Source organism: Penicillium daleae (genome assembly GCF_028827525.1).
Source record: "Penicillium daleae strain IBT 16125 chromosome Unknown utg000008l_segment0_segment0, whole genome shotgun sequence".
NCBI lineage: Eukaryota > Fungi > Ascomycota > Eurotiomycetes > Eurotiales > Aspergillaceae > Penicillium > Penicillium daleae.
Genome location: NW_026623156.1, coordinates 1,057,086 through 1,071,569, shown reverse-complemented (window position 1 = coordinate 1,071,569; position 14,484 = coordinate 1,057,086). Strand labels below are relative to the sequence as shown.

At 49.7% G+C, this 14,484-nt stretch overlaps 5 protein-coding genes across 5 annotated transcripts; 4 read left to right on the top strand and 1 right to left on the bottom strand.

Moving 5' to 3' along the window:
- Positions 1 to 487: 487 nt before the first annotated feature.
- On the top strand, positions 488 to 2,916 carry N7458_009024 (Zn(II)2Cys6 transcription factor; the record flags this gene model as incomplete). The annotated part of the gene is made up of 5 exons (XM_056912406.1): positions 488 to 1,245; positions 1,314 to 1,573; positions 1,643 to 1,777; positions 1,834 to 1,924; positions 1,980 to 2,916. 5 exons carry the CDS (start codon positions 488 to 490, stop codon positions 2,914 to 2,916), a joined length of 2,181 nt encoding a protein of 726 aa, XP_056761255.1.
- A 2,084-nt stretch (positions 2,917 to 5,000) lies between these two features.
- N7458_009023 (uncharacterized protein) lies at positions 5,001 to 5,312 on the top strand (the record flags this gene model as incomplete). The annotated part of the gene is made up of 1 exon (XM_056912405.1): positions 5,001 to 5,312. The coding sequence occupies one exon, from the start codon at positions 5,001 to 5,003 to the stop codon at positions 5,310 to 5,312; it is 312 nt and encodes a 103-aa protein (XP_056761254.1).
- Positions 5,313 to 6,841: 1,529 nt separating this feature from the next.
- N7458_009022 (GIY-YIG nuclease family protein) lies at positions 6,842 to 8,089 on the top strand (the record flags this gene model as incomplete). Its single annotated transcript, XM_056912404.1, has 1 exon — positions 6,842 to 8,089. One exon carries the CDS (start codon positions 6,842 to 6,844, stop codon positions 8,087 to 8,089), a length of 1,248 nt encoding a protein of 415 aa, XP_056761253.1.
- A 274-nt stretch (positions 8,090 to 8,363) lies between these two features.
- N7458_009021 (uncharacterized protein) lies at positions 8,364 to 8,822 on the bottom strand (the record flags this gene model as incomplete). The annotated part of the gene is made up of 1 exon (XM_056912403.1): positions 8,364 to 8,822. One exon carries the CDS (start codon positions 8,820 to 8,822, stop codon positions 8,364 to 8,366), a length of 459 nt encoding a protein of 152 aa, XP_056761252.1.
- A 1,384-nt stretch (positions 8,823 to 10,206) lies between these two features.
- N7458_009020 (uncharacterized protein) lies at positions 10,207 to 13,566 on the top strand (the record flags this gene model as incomplete). Its single annotated transcript, XM_056912402.1, has 3 exons — positions 10,207 to 10,834; positions 11,089 to 11,694; positions 11,744 to 13,566. 3 exons carry the CDS (start codon positions 10,207 to 10,209, stop codon positions 13,564 to 13,566), a joined length of 3,057 nt encoding a protein of 1,018 aa, XP_056761251.1.
- Positions 13,567 to 14,484: the final 918 nt, after the last annotated feature.

The window sequence follows — 14,484 nt, the reverse complement described above, 5'->3', positions numbered from 1 at the left end:
AGCTCGGATCAATTTGGTTGGCATTCACTTACTTTAGCTGTTAGCACATTTGCGGGCCTCGATGTTCTTCGCCAATCTGCAATCTCAAATCTCCAATCTCCAATCCCCAAGCCTTTCCCCAGAGAATTCAACACATCCCGCGGTTGCGCTCACGGACCTCATCCTTGTCTATTCCAAGTCAGCCTCAACGCCCATGGCGGCTCTAGCCCGTTCCTCTTGATCCTGTACAAATCGGACTAAGCTTCCTTTCCCCCTCTCAACTTGTTCCCAACTTGGCCCTATCCGAGTCGACTCGTCGAATTAGTCCCGTCTAGTGGGCTTCCAAGTCCCTGCCCAGTGCCGAGTCCGAGGGTCAGCTACGTCCTCTTCTCGCCTCTCGCTCGCTCGACTCCCATTCGATCTGCCTATGACGTTCCCTCTTCTGTCCTCCGCTCGCCGCAGGCAAGCAAATCAGCCTAGCTCGCTCAGCACCGCGGAGCTCTGAACCATGCCGACGTATCCCATCCGCCGCCGCCCGCGCGAGTGCAAGACCTGTCTATCCTGTCGCGCTAGCAAAGTCCGCTGCGACCGCAACGTGCCCTGTAGCAATTGTGTCAAACGCAACTTCCCCTGTTCCTACGGTCGCCCGTCCGCTGCTGCTAAACTCCCCGTACCTGTCTCCGCCAGCACTGCTTCCTCCGCGTTGCTGCAGCCCTCCTTATCCTCGCTCGATATTTCGCCGTCCTACGATGCGTCTGCGCCGCCACCTCCTCCCCCTCTGCGCGATGGTTCCTACATCCGCGACCAGTCTTTCCCCGCCAGCGACGACCCTGACCTCCCGGAGATAATCGACATCTCGCAGGAAGAATGGGACGAGATCAATACTAAGATGGTTGCTATGGAGCAGATACTGGGCAGCTTGCACTCCATGTTCAATTCACATTCGTCTCGGAAACGCCCCGAGGCAACGACGACAGCGTCGGAACGAAAGAGTTCCACCCGATCGGAGGGCGTGTACGGGTCCAACGTGTTGAGGACCGGCGCTGTCCATCTCGGGTCCCGGTCGGCCCTCGTCGATATTCTGGATAAATCCAAGGGTTCTGAGGATACGGCGCAGGCGCTGCCTCAGGAGGATCTGCTGGCGGAACTCGCGCTGGGCAACGAGTCGGCCGCTTACCCGTTTGTCGACCTGTGGTCCTCCGATCCTTTCACGTTCCATATTGCTGGGGTGTGTGCGGTGCTCCCGGACGACGAGCAGTGTAAACGGTATGGGCCCTAGAGGTTCTGGAGTAATACTGGCGTCGAGGCTTGCTGACTCGAGGGTCTTTCTGCAGATTTCTGAGCTTCTATAAAGATATCGGTGCGGTATTGTATCCAGTCCTCCCCGACCTCGATGAGGTAGATCGGAAAACGAATCGGTTACTCGAGGGGAGACGGCGGGCGGGAGGTGTCTATAAACCAGATGCGAATGGGTTAGTCAAGCCGTTTGGTATGGACTTGCCCTTTCTCAGTTTGCTTTTTGCGGTGCTGGCCTCGGGCTGTCAATTGTCCGATCTGCCGAGTGCCGATCGTGAATTGACTTCATGGATATACGGTACGTTTGCCAAGGAAGGAAAGGGATTGACTGTTGGCCCACATTTTCGAGTACTGACGATCGCCGTAGTATCTTGTGCGTATCAATGTCTGCGGATGTTGAACTATGTTTCGCAACCGACGGTAGAGGTCATTCAAATCCTACTTATAATCAGCAATGTCCTTTCATATAATATGAATGCGGGTGCCTCTTATACATTACTTGGTAAGATGGCACTCCGAGCACCGCCGACGTGCTTTCCCATCTAATGTACCTCATAGGCATGACGGAGCGCATGTGTCTCGTTCTCGGGCTTCATGTTGAATCGACTGGATTCAAACTTCAGGAGCAGGCCAACCGAAGGCGCGTATGGTAAGTTCCTGCCCTTTGCCTCTCTTACGAGCGCACATTTGCTCATTCAGCACAGGTGGACCATGGCCTTCCAAAATAGCCATTTCTCACTTGCCTATGACAGACCATCCATCACCATGGTCAGCCAACCTGAAATCCCTTTTGATCGTAAATCCATGCCGGGGCATCGGACATACTTTGAGACCCTGTGTCGAGTGGTCTCGCTGGCACTGGAAGTGCTGCGATCCCGCATGTACCCTGAAAGCCAGGAGCCTCGGTACCACGAGATTCGCGAGTACAAGCAGCGGATCCAGCGCATGATGGCAGAGGCTACGCCGCACCTGCGATATCGTGAGCAATGCCGGTCGCTCGCGGAGCATATAGAGCGCACGGAGCTGCGTTTGCATTCCTCGTATCTTCTCTCGGTGATATGCCGAGTGTCCTTAGACCGACATGCACACCTTGACGAGCAGCGCCGAGCTCTGATTCGCGAAGACTGCATCACCAGTCTGATTAACACCATTGACTCCTTTGTCGAGCTGCACGAGATCAATTCACATTGTTCCCGATCATGGATCAGTCTGCAGCGATCCGTCGCATCCGCTTTCTTGCTGGTCGCTAATGACGACAGTCCCCAGACCTGGGAACTAATTGACCGGTTGGAAAAGGTCCTGGCTGATCACGTCTATGCAGACGGAGATGCCGAACACAATAATCGCACCGACTCAGCCAAGCACCTGTCCTCGTCGCTTCGCGCCCTTCGTGAGATTCGCGAGACTTTCCGCACGCGCAAACCAGCGCCTTCTGTGCCTGTTTCTGGATCGACAACGTACTCGCCGATGATCTTGCCGTCGGCGCCCCCGATAGACAGTAGCCCGAGCCTGCCGCCTAACATGGTCACTGCTGGTGGCCCAGGGTTACCCATGGAGGATTCGAATATGCGCAATATATTGGGCCGGGTGTCGGACGTCATGCTGTTCCCCAGTATGAGCGGGACGAGCCCGGGTGTATGAAATGAAGGAAGGATCCTTCGTGGCCGTGATTAGTATTTGTGTCTTCTTTTCGTTCATTGTCCTTGCATCCCGGCGTTGGGGGAGTTTGTGGATTTTTGGAAATCCGTGCAGGACCCAGGGAAGGGTATTTCTGGCGGCATAACATGCACACTGTCTCGATCCTGTTTCGATTCTTGTATACCCTGGCATGGGCACTGAGCTAGTCAGTGCGGTTGATACCACACAGCAGGACATACCAATACCCACCTAATATGCGATGTCCCCCCTTGGATACATACCTACCTGCAAAACACTCGTGATTATTCATTATTCTCTTGCTGGCCACGATCGCAAGTCTGGAGAAGACAGACCCTCGACGCTCGATCAGAGTGGGCATTCCCTCTAGGTAATACCAGTGATATCATAAGTTCACCACCACGACCCAGTTTCGAATAAATCAGCCGTCCTTTGCGCAACCCCGGCCTCTCCGACCCATATATATGCTGTCAGCTGCAGCCCCCCAGACCCAGATCCAATTCTACTGTACCGGTAAGAATCCCATCTGGGGCGACCCGCCAACTCTCATTTCCGACTTACTTTCTCGGCATCTCTCGGGCCCTAGCTGCCTGCTCTCATTCGCAGCTCACAGCCTTACGGGGGTCCGCAGCGCCCAATCTCGTATCCCGGTTTGGCGTCTGCCGCGTGGAATGGGCGCTAAGTTTGGGGGTTTCGGCCGGCCGAGATTTTTCCGTCGCGAGGGAGGGATGTGAATGGTTGGAACTTGGTGCTTGGAGGATGAAGGTTTGGGGTTGGACTGGTGCTGCAGGTTCATTGCATGATTGATGGTGCTTTTTTTGTGGTACCCACTCGAGCTTAGTTCTTGTACGTCATCAGGGAGGTGCTCTGGATGCTCATAGTAGGTACATGGTAGGTACGCTGTGGTTCTCGGGGGGTTGCAGTTGTGTCCGGGTGTGGCTTGTATGTATTGTAGCTGTTGCTGTCTGTAGCTGTGAGCGTGTGGCGACGGTCGCGTTGGTGGGACTTGGAGGGTTTTGGTGGTTCGTCTGGTGTACCTACAGCACAGGAAAAGATGATCTCAGGGGGTGAGGATGCCGATCCGTACAAGGGACTGGCCCTTAGGACCATGCATCGGCAGTCTTCCGTATATTTCGTGAGAGGTGACTGCTCTCAAGGAAAGCGCACCGAGGAGTTCGGGTGGTTGAGCTATTTCCAATAATTGGAAATAGAACTCTAGATTTAACACAAGTACCTCACTCTAGCCTCCTTGATCGAGTTCTGGCCGGTATATTTTGTTTCTAGCTATTTATATAGTGCTTAACGTTCATCCCAGCGACTATTCGGCTCAAATAATATGATGCACCGTAGGCTACTAGCCACAACCTTCATCTCAATCATTGCCATATTGCTAGGCACACGGATACCAGAGATGGGCCTGTCTCAAGTATCTTAGCCGATTTGTAGGGTACCTCACATGCTCTTCTCCACCTATCGTATCAAGCCTGAAATTGCGGAATCGACCACGGATTTAGGGACAGATCGAGTAGCGGGGACTGTGAAAGAGAGTGAGATTTTGCGGAGTGTATATCTTTTTTTGATTCCTGGACCGCTTGATCTGACGCTGAAGTGACTGACCTTATTGTTTGCCTTCCACCTCAATCCCACCGGAAATTTCCATTAGATAGTTATTGCCTTCTTCATAACTCCTTAACCGGTGAGCCTTCTCCTCAAAATAATCTTCCTTCAACCTATTCATCTCCACCTTCAAATATCCACATTTGCCAGATTGAGTGCCCTTAAAACCATCATCATCCCATTCATCGGGCGTCATGGCCTTCAACTGGCTTCGACGCATCTTTCGTCGTAGCAAGAAGAAAGATGCGGTATGAGAGACAAAACACCACCCACAAACAGGGGTAGTTGAATCTAACCACAACCCCAAGGATAAGCAGAAAGGAAAGAATACCCCCAAAATTAGACCGGAGCAACGACGCCGTGTTGAGGTGAGATTGATTAACACTGCAGATATCGTTGGCCCCGTGTCAAAAGATGGATCCCCAGAAGCATCATCACACTGGAGAACCGCAATGAGAATCCACGATGCCGATGGAGCTCTGCTCAAAACGGATTTTGGCCAGGGAAACTACAGGCTACTGGTGGATGGAACAATCGTTGAAAAATATCCTCCAGTCGAAGTCTCCCCGGAACAACATGTGGAGACGCTGAGACACATGCTCCAGGACCCTGCTTTGAAGGAACATCATCACAATATCCGCACCCTGATTCGTCTCTACGAGCAGGAGAGATTGCCGCCGGCTCGAGAGGGTACACGAATTGTTATTGCTGGGAGAATGATTATCGACGTTGGCCTCGGGACGCGAGTGGTAAGAATGGTTTAGGGTGGAAGAGGTAATGATTGTAGTTTGTTGAGTCTGGATATGCCTGGCGGTTGAGTTGATTCTGATATGCTTTTGGCCAGGATCTCCAATCCCATGCCGAGCTTCCCAAGGATTGCACATTTCGGACGCCAAGTGACGATTAATCATTCCCTAGAGGAACGTCAAGTTGGAGCTGGATTTGAAATCCGAGTCCGTGCTTCAGGCACGCCAATGACAACAATAACGCTTTTTTACTAAATGCATGAGAATTCTCCTACATGGAGAATGATATTTGATGCTGGGATACCGTGCGAGCGAGGAATGAGACGTGACTCGGCTAGTGTTATTTCGTAGCTCATGCTACAATTAATGGACTTTCAGATAGTAGCCCAAGCAATTGAGATAACAATCAAAGTGCGTTTTTCCCGACTTACTGCTGAGCAGTAATACGCTAGACCTGGCACCAAAATCGTTGTTGCTACTATTTGTAGTCCTGTCCAGCTGTCGTAGACCTAGCAGTAGTACGGATTGAGGCAAAAATTACTCATATATATTATTACTATCATGTGATTAGCCTAACTACCGTGTTAATTTTAAAACTGCTTCTTGCATACCAGTATTCGGTGTATTCTTATCAATGATCGTTCAACGGCTCTTTACTAGGTCCTTTTATACATCATTCTTTACGATCAAAATACCGAACTTGTATTTTTTATTCCAATTCACCTTTATTCGTGTAATGATTAATATCGGTGCCCGTAAAACTGCTGCTTCAGCAAGTAATCGGCTCTTGGAGTATAGGGCGAGAGTAGTCACCTGTTATGGCCTCCCTTACTGGCCACCCGTGGGATAAAGGAACCCTGCATAAGTGGCCCGTATAGCTCGATGTATCTTTAGAACCTTTGTTGTAGCTCAGAATCTCTATCATAGGACCTGATGGTTCATAAGCGGGTGATATTTGCCTAATATAGGGTTGCTTTCTACTCATGCTCCATTGTGGCTATTACGCCGACGCCGGGGCAATGGCGCTTTTCCGCGTTGCTTGGTTTCCAAAATACGTGAGACGTACCTTTGCTAACGCGGCCGAGAACCCATGTCTAGGCGCGAAATCAATGCACGTACCTTCCCCTATCACGCCCTCCAAGGCACGAGCGCCATACTACCTAGCAAGGGTGTGATCCACTAACCAGAGATCTCGCAATCTCACGATCTCCACCTTTCCTATCCACCTGCCATATGGGGATGAGACTATCGTTCGCATGGCTTGATATCCCCTGTCCTAAGCGTGCAAAGTCGTTCACGAGGACATGTTGGACCAAGTCCCTTCAATATACGTGCATGAGGTGGGGTGGAATGATGAGGGGGTGCTGTCTGCTGAGCTTATAGCCGTTAGAAGGACAGGAGCAGGAGCAGGGGGCTTCGGTTTCAAACCAGTCACTGTTGCAAGAGGCTGAACATTTTTCTATATTTCAGCTACCTGAGAGACTTCAACTTTGCATTACTTCCATCAGACTCTGAACCAAAGGAAGAGCCAACTTCGTTTCGTGAGCATGGAATCCCCCATAACGACCTTTTTCTCTCTGGTGGAGTTGGTGGACTGGGACCATGGCATCCCTGCTGCTATTCAGTGCGCATACATGATAGCTGATCGAAGGCGATGCCGGTGGCAGATAGCCAAGGGTAATCTCATTCTTGCTCAAGAAGACTTTGCAAGTCACCACGAGATGATCTCTGGCCCCTCGGGCGAATGTACCCGGGCATCACCGCAGTTCGAAATCTTGAAAAATCTCGCCAATATCTACATTTGTCGAAGGCACAACGAGCACAAGTCCCAGGCCATAGAACAGTGGCTGAAGGAACTCGATGTACGGGCGAATTTTGCAAGTCTCAAGCTAGAGGAGGGCGAGAGTTTTCAAAGCAGTCATATACACCCTGCAGAAAGCGAAGAACACACAGATGCGATTAACGCCCCGGATGGTGAACACTACAGGGCGGGAAGGAAGCCAGGGGAAGAAGAACATCCTTTTGGGGCGGCAGAAGGGGTTTCGGTGGTTTCGAATGAACCGCCGCCAGTTAGGATTATACGCCGTGCAAACACCATGGAACCAGACGCAGTGGCCCAGGATGTGACCTGGCTTTTGAAACAACCTCTTGATGGGCCGCTAAATCTGGAACCGGGGTATATCTATGTGATATGCCCCCCAGGCCTCCCTGGAATATTCAAAATTGGATATACCTTGCAACACCCAGAGCTAGGTCGGCTCAACAAACACGATGAGTGCTACGGCGAAGTCGAACTGATCGCGAAAGAATTTACCGAGTATGTCCATCGCGTGGAGCAACTACTGCTAGCAGAATTCTCCAACAATCACTATCAACTTGAGGGTCGCTGTCACAATTGCGACCACTCTCACAGAGAGCTGCTTAAAGTTGACAAGAAAACCCTTCTGAGGAGCTTGAAGAAATGGGTTAAATTCATCGAATCCCCGGCGTATGACAGGTCAGGCTTACTTCTGACTGAAGCCCAGTCGAGAATCCCTCGTCCTGCATCAAAAAAATTCCTCCGCTGCGAGCGACCCAAGCGTTCGAGCCCTGGCGGCCCAAATTCAGCGAAGAAAGGAGAAGGCCAGAAGTTCCAAACCACATCTCCGCGGCGTTTGGACTTTGAGGCTCCCACACCGACCAAGCAGTATCCAGAGGTTGGGGAAGCCGAGATAAACCCAGATGAAATATGCCCGGATTTCGATAATCTTCACTTGACACCTTCCAAGCCGCCCAGCAGTTGGAGCAATAGGTAGGGTTATGCTCCGCATTCGAAGACTGTCGACTGGGACCACGAATCTGGATCGCTCCTGCTCCTGAATACGAGTCGTCGTTACTTTTCAATTTTAGTGGTGAGCGTTATACAGTGCAATGAGTTTGTTAGCGACAACGTGACGTTGGACTTTGATTAGTGAAGCCCATCTTCAAACAGGCAGAGGCTTTGTAAAGATTTTGGCGTATGAGCAGAGTGGACTTTGGGTTAAAGGTGGCCAGTTGTAACTATTCAACTGTCGTGACATACTTACCTTATCAAAGGACATATCCTACCAAGATATTCATCCCCCCTCGGACTGCTTTCTCGTACCTCCTGAATTTCTTGATCCATGCTGTGCTCCGGCGGAGCGGATAGGTTTCTGGCAGGGTGTGAATGTCCGTCCACATTTTCACGGCCCGTCTCCAAAAACGGTTTTGTGCAGCGGCAATATGAACCTCTGGCTCCGCAACGCTGGTCGCAACTGTGAGAAATGTCCCTACAATTGCTTGCGCTCCCACCCTTTGGACTCGGTTGATCGGTCCGCTGGCCTTATCCTTGCAAGCGTGCATCCAGACGCTAGAGGCGTAGTCTAACACCGGGGCCACCGTCGATGTGAATAGCTGCCGTGCGGTTGCTGGCGCTAGGCTGCGAAGTCGCCGAAGCTCCATCGCTGCCTCCAGGCCTTTGGACGCTGCCCTCGCGATATGTTCCTTGTACTTGAGTCTCGTGTCCATGAGAACGCCCAAGATCTTGACATGGTCTCTAGGTACAACGGTCTGTCCCTTGATAGTGAAAGGACCCTGGTCCGTTTTGTGAACCTTGGGAGCGAAGTGTATGATGGCTGTTTTGTCTGCCTCAAAGGTCGCTCCGCTCCTTTTCTCCCAGTCGAGTGCTTCATTGATAATTTTGTCTGCTACAGTCCGTCTCGAAACTGGTGTCACCATCTGCACTCTTCGACTGTTTCTCGAACCCGAGCGCCAAGATCCACTAATCTATATTAAGGATAGCTTCGGAACACCAATATTCCTGTATAGTCGTATATACAAACAGTTACCAAATATATTACATGGTTCGTGTATTAATCGTATGGACGTTCAATGTTACAGTAGCGGTGCCCGACAGTCGTCTCCATCGCTCTCGGACTACCTCCAACACCAGTAGGTCTGGGGTGGCAAAACTGTCATTTTCCCTATCCCTTGTCCCAAAGGCTTACTCGGGCAGGCTCGGAAGCAGACGCAATACGTTTAAGACTCACGATACCAGTAACTCGCTTACGTGCAGGCTACACATGACGTGGCTCATCACCATACTATGAGTATCAGCCACAGCCCTTTGGTTCGCAAAAAAACCACCCAAGTGGACAGCATTTTGCCGACTGTCCACCGGAGCAATTTATCGAAATATCTCGCTCAACACGCGATGTAGCGACACAGTTACTGCAGTCATCAGAAAATAAGGAATGATTTGGAGATATGTATGGCTGATCGAGGTCTTTCCGTGGTGGAATAGGAACTACTGAAGATCGCTCATTACGGAGAATGGTCATCGAATTTCGCAAGCCTTAGTGCGGTCAGTCGCCGTAGTGACTCGGTTCTAGATCTGCCGTTCTTGCGCCGTTGAATAAGTGGCTGGTCACAAAAGTCCAATCTCTGGTGTTGTCTTGGGCTGGGTCGTTTCACAGATGGTTCGATTACCACATGATTATAACTTAACTACTGTAACCATTGCTAACAAAAATCATTGACCAAGAGTTTCATTTGTTGTTTTGTATCGTTGTCCCATATTGACACTACTGTGAGTCAGCTGAGCCAGGCCGTACAAGCACCTTACGTTCCACATACATATTGGAAGGCGAACGAGCCTAGATCATCATATCATCCCATGAACCATTCAATTGAAAACTATGGGAATGGAAATCCAAAAAGCATATATTTTGAATTTGGAGCAATATTGATAGCTTTCAGTCGGGAGATGCAATCGAGACGCATATTTAAAACTCATCAAACGTGAATGTCCATCTTGACAGAACTATCAAATCATACTATTCTCCACAATATTATCTCAGTATTCCCTGCTCTGGATTGTTGAATCTCCGTTAATTCATTGTCTCCTTGCAGCATGTCTGGCCTGGAAGTGATCGGCGCCATCTCTGCCGTCATATCCATAATCGACGCCTCGGTCAAGGTCTACGACAGTGCTCGGAAGGACCTCAAGTTGCCTGAGACATTCGACACCGTTGGACGCCGACTCCCTATAATCCTTGATACACTGAACACATGCAAGAGCAATCTAGAACCGAGCAAAGACACCATGTCCGAGGATGTCTGCCAAGCCTTGGGGAAGATTATCGATGTGTGTGATGAAAAAGCCCGAAAGTTGAGAGAAATATTTGAAAAGACCATGCCTGGTGAAAAGGATACGTGGGAGAAACGATACTCCAAAGTTGTTCGGAGACTCGGTAAAGGAAACAAAGTCGAAGATCTCATGATTGCGATCACCCAAGATGTCCAACTTATTGTCAACCAACATGCCGTCAATTCTGCCACACCAGAGCAAAAGGCCGAGCTTGAAGAGATCATTGAAGAAATGAAATCTCTGCCGCCCTCAATATCTAAGGAAGAAAACCCGGCCATGAGCTTTGTTGTCCACGGAGGGAAGATGACGAGCATGGTTCACACGGGGAGCGGCGAACATAAGATTGTGACCGATAGCGGAAGGATGTATATTGCTGACCATCAAACCTTTGGTAAGGATTAGCAATTACGATTGCATTTTTTTATTAGCATAGAGCAGAAGAAAAGTTTATGTTTGCCGGTTCATCGCAGTGAAAAGCCCTTCGCACTTCATGTTTTCATATTTGCCGATGAGTATACACTCACTATAGCTTCTTGTTTTCGATATGCACAAATCTCTCACGTCGTTTCAATGTTTCCAGGCGCCTTACTATAATCTTAAATACCCCTGACTTTACTGGATGTATCGCCTGACCGTTATTTATAGTTACTGAGCAGAACGAAGACTTCAGCTTTCAAAGGCCTGTTGGCACCTGCCTTGGCCAAGCGCCCTATTTCGCACCAGAACTCTTCATCGGTCGCAGTTTTGAGCTTGGTCAGATGGCAGATGTTTTGCACCCAGGCTACGAGCCTTTGGAGCAACGGCGTCTGGTACTAGGTGGTATCGGTGGTATCGGCAAGACACAGCTTGCCATCGCCTACGCCAAGTCTCACTGTAAAATTTATGACTCTGTGCTTTGGCTAAATGCAGCATCTGAGGCTTCATTGAATGATAGCTTTCAATCGATCGCCAGCCACATCTTCAACGCCCCGAATCTCGGCCTAGACGGCAAAGAGATTGTGAGACGTATACATCAATGGCTATCCGACCCAAAGAATTTTGGGTGGTTGTTGATCTTTGATAACTACGATAACCCTAGTCAGTTCAAGATCGACCGTTATTATCCCCCCGCTTCTCACGGGACCATTATTGTCACCTCAAGACGATCAGATCTTGTTGCTGGGAGCAATGTCCAAATTAAGCCTTTTAAAAATATTAAGGAGGGCCTCGATATCCTCCAAACTCGATCTAAACGAGAGAATATTCTAATAGGTATGCCATCTGACAAATATATATATTATTTGCTGACCGCAATCATTAGACCCTTATGCAAAGCGACTCGCGGAGCGACTCTCGGGTCTTCCTCTCGCCCTAGCCACTGCCGGAACTTATCTTCAGCGAAGCGCCTTTTTCTTTGAACGATACCTTGAAGAATATGAGAAACGGTGGAATATTGATCCTCGCCGCCCCACCAAGCTCCAAGAGTATCAGGAGCGTACCCTTTATACGACCTGGGATTTGTCATACGATCGCCTAGAAATAGAGGATCTGGAAGCTGCGAAATTCATGAAATTACTAGCATACTTCGGAAACGAAAGCATTTGGAGGGGGCTTTTCTATGCCGGACTTGCCGACAGTTCTCCAGAGTGGCTACGTCAAGTGATCACAGACGATGTCAACTTTGACGGGGTGATGAAAACTCTGACAGAATACCAGTTCCTGGAACTTCATCCGAAATTGGAATCGTGGAGCATGCATAATTGCGTGCACGATTGGGCATTAGCAGCACTCAATAAGAATATCGATACACAGTATTATTGGTATGCCTTTGACTGCGTTAATGCATCTACCAAGGGGGTTGACAACGATTCCTTTGGAAATATCTCCTACTCTCGGTTGGCTGTTCATGCAACACAGCTAGTGAATCGGCGCTTCCTCCAAGGCGATATCATCTTCAGTTCCACATCTGAGAGACTCGATATGTTCTCGCGTATTGCGCGGCTCCTTCAAGACCAAATTCAGCTTGCTGCCGCGGAGCAGATGTATCTACAGGTGCTAGCTGGGAAGGAGAAAACGCTAGGAGCGGAACACATATCAACCCTCGACACTGTCAACAGTCTTGGGAACCTATACTGTGACCAAAACAAGCTAGATAAGGCGGAGCAGATATATCTGCGGGCGCTAGCTGGAAAGGAGATAACGCTTGGAGCGGAACACATATCAACCCTCGACACTGTCAACAATCTCGGACTTCTATACCATGAGCAAGGCAAGCTGGACGAGGCGAAGGAGATGTATGATCGGGCGATGGCTGGCTATGAGAAAGACTCTAAGGAGTTCCACATCTCTATCCTCCGGACGTTCAATAATCTTGGGCTTCTGTACCATGACCATGGTAGGCTGGGAGAGGCAGAGAAGATGTATAACCAGGCGCTGGAGGGGTATGAAAAAGCCCTTGGAGCGGACCATAAGTTGACCCTCCACACGGTCAACAATCTCGGGACTCTATATTCTCAGCAAGACAAGTTATCTGAGGCGGAGCAGATGTTCAACAGGGTGCTATCCGGGTATAAGAAAGCCCTCAGAACAGATCATACATTGACCCTTGATGCTGTCAACAATCTTGGGGCTTTGTATCATAGCCAAGGCAAGTTTAGCGAGGCCGAGGAGATGTACAACCGGGCTTTGGCTGGTAAGGAGAGATGGCTTGGAGGGGAACACACATCCACGCTGCAGACAGTTAACAATCTCGGGGCTCTATATGATGAGCAAGGGAAGTTAGAAGAGGCGGAGAAGATGTACAACCGGTCTTTAACTGGGAAGGAGAAACGGCTTGGAGCGAAACACACATCCACACTACAGACAGTCAACAATCTCGGTGTCCTATATTATAACCAAGGGAAGCTAGCAGAGGCGGAGCAGATGTACAACCGTGCGCTCGCTGGGTATAAGGAACAACTTGGGTCGGACCATAGGCTCACTCTGGGCACTGTCAGAAATCTCGACAAACTATATCGTTCGCAGTGCATGCCAGCCAAGGAGGGGCAGATGTACTACCGACCTTTGGCTTGGAAGGAGAAAAGGCTCTTTGGAACGGAACACACGTCCACCATACAGACATCCAATTGTGGTCCACTAGGATAAGTAAGGCGAGCCGGATAAAGCGAAATGCATGGACAATCGGGTGCTAGACAGGGTGAGAGGAAACAGAATGCGACCGTTTCCTCTACATATCTACTGGTAAATCTCAATTCAGTCGCTTCCACCTGTCTTTTACGTACCTGCTAGGTCAGGTATCAGAGGCATTGCCTGTGCTGTCTACCCAGGATAAGCCTCCAAACTTCAATTGGACGATTGGTGGGTGTAAGCCGCCAGAAATTCGTGACGGCATGCCAAAATCGGAAGGCAACCGCCGTGGTTCCAGCTACAAGGGACGATGGCTATCAAGGCGAGGCAAGAGGGTGTTAGGCGTATCTAGTTACAAGTAAATACACCCCATTACATACAGTTCCAGTCACTCTCTGTAAGAAACAATGCCCTGAAACGAACGAAGTGAGAGGAAGGGTTTACCTTCGTGCCCATGATTCGGAATACCCTTGTCCAAAAACCTTATCTATGATTGTTGCTGTTAGCCAAACTCTTGTTTTTCATTCGCCGCCTTTTTCCTGCCTTTTTTCTCGTTCGCTCCCTATTCTTTCCACGCTCTCCTGTCATTGCTCTTCTACAACTATCAGTCTTAGGCATAGCGCTGGCGGTTTTCGACCGTCTTCACTGGCTCTTTCCTCTTCGACCCTAATGTTGCTTCTTGAGCCCTAACTTTGCTGCTCCATGCGCCCTTTTTTATTCGATATTCCTCGCTGCATTTGCATGCTTGCAGTGGCTACGCACTTCTATAGGGTCCTCTTCTGATTGGCCGTTCGCCTGTGTGTCTTCGTGTTCGACAACACCGCCGCTACTTTCCATGCTCTGCTAAGTATGCGGTCTCGGCTTTTCACCTCCACATTTGTGCACTCTTTGTTTCTTCTGCTGCTAGTTCATCTATTCATTTTCTGTTCTGTTTTA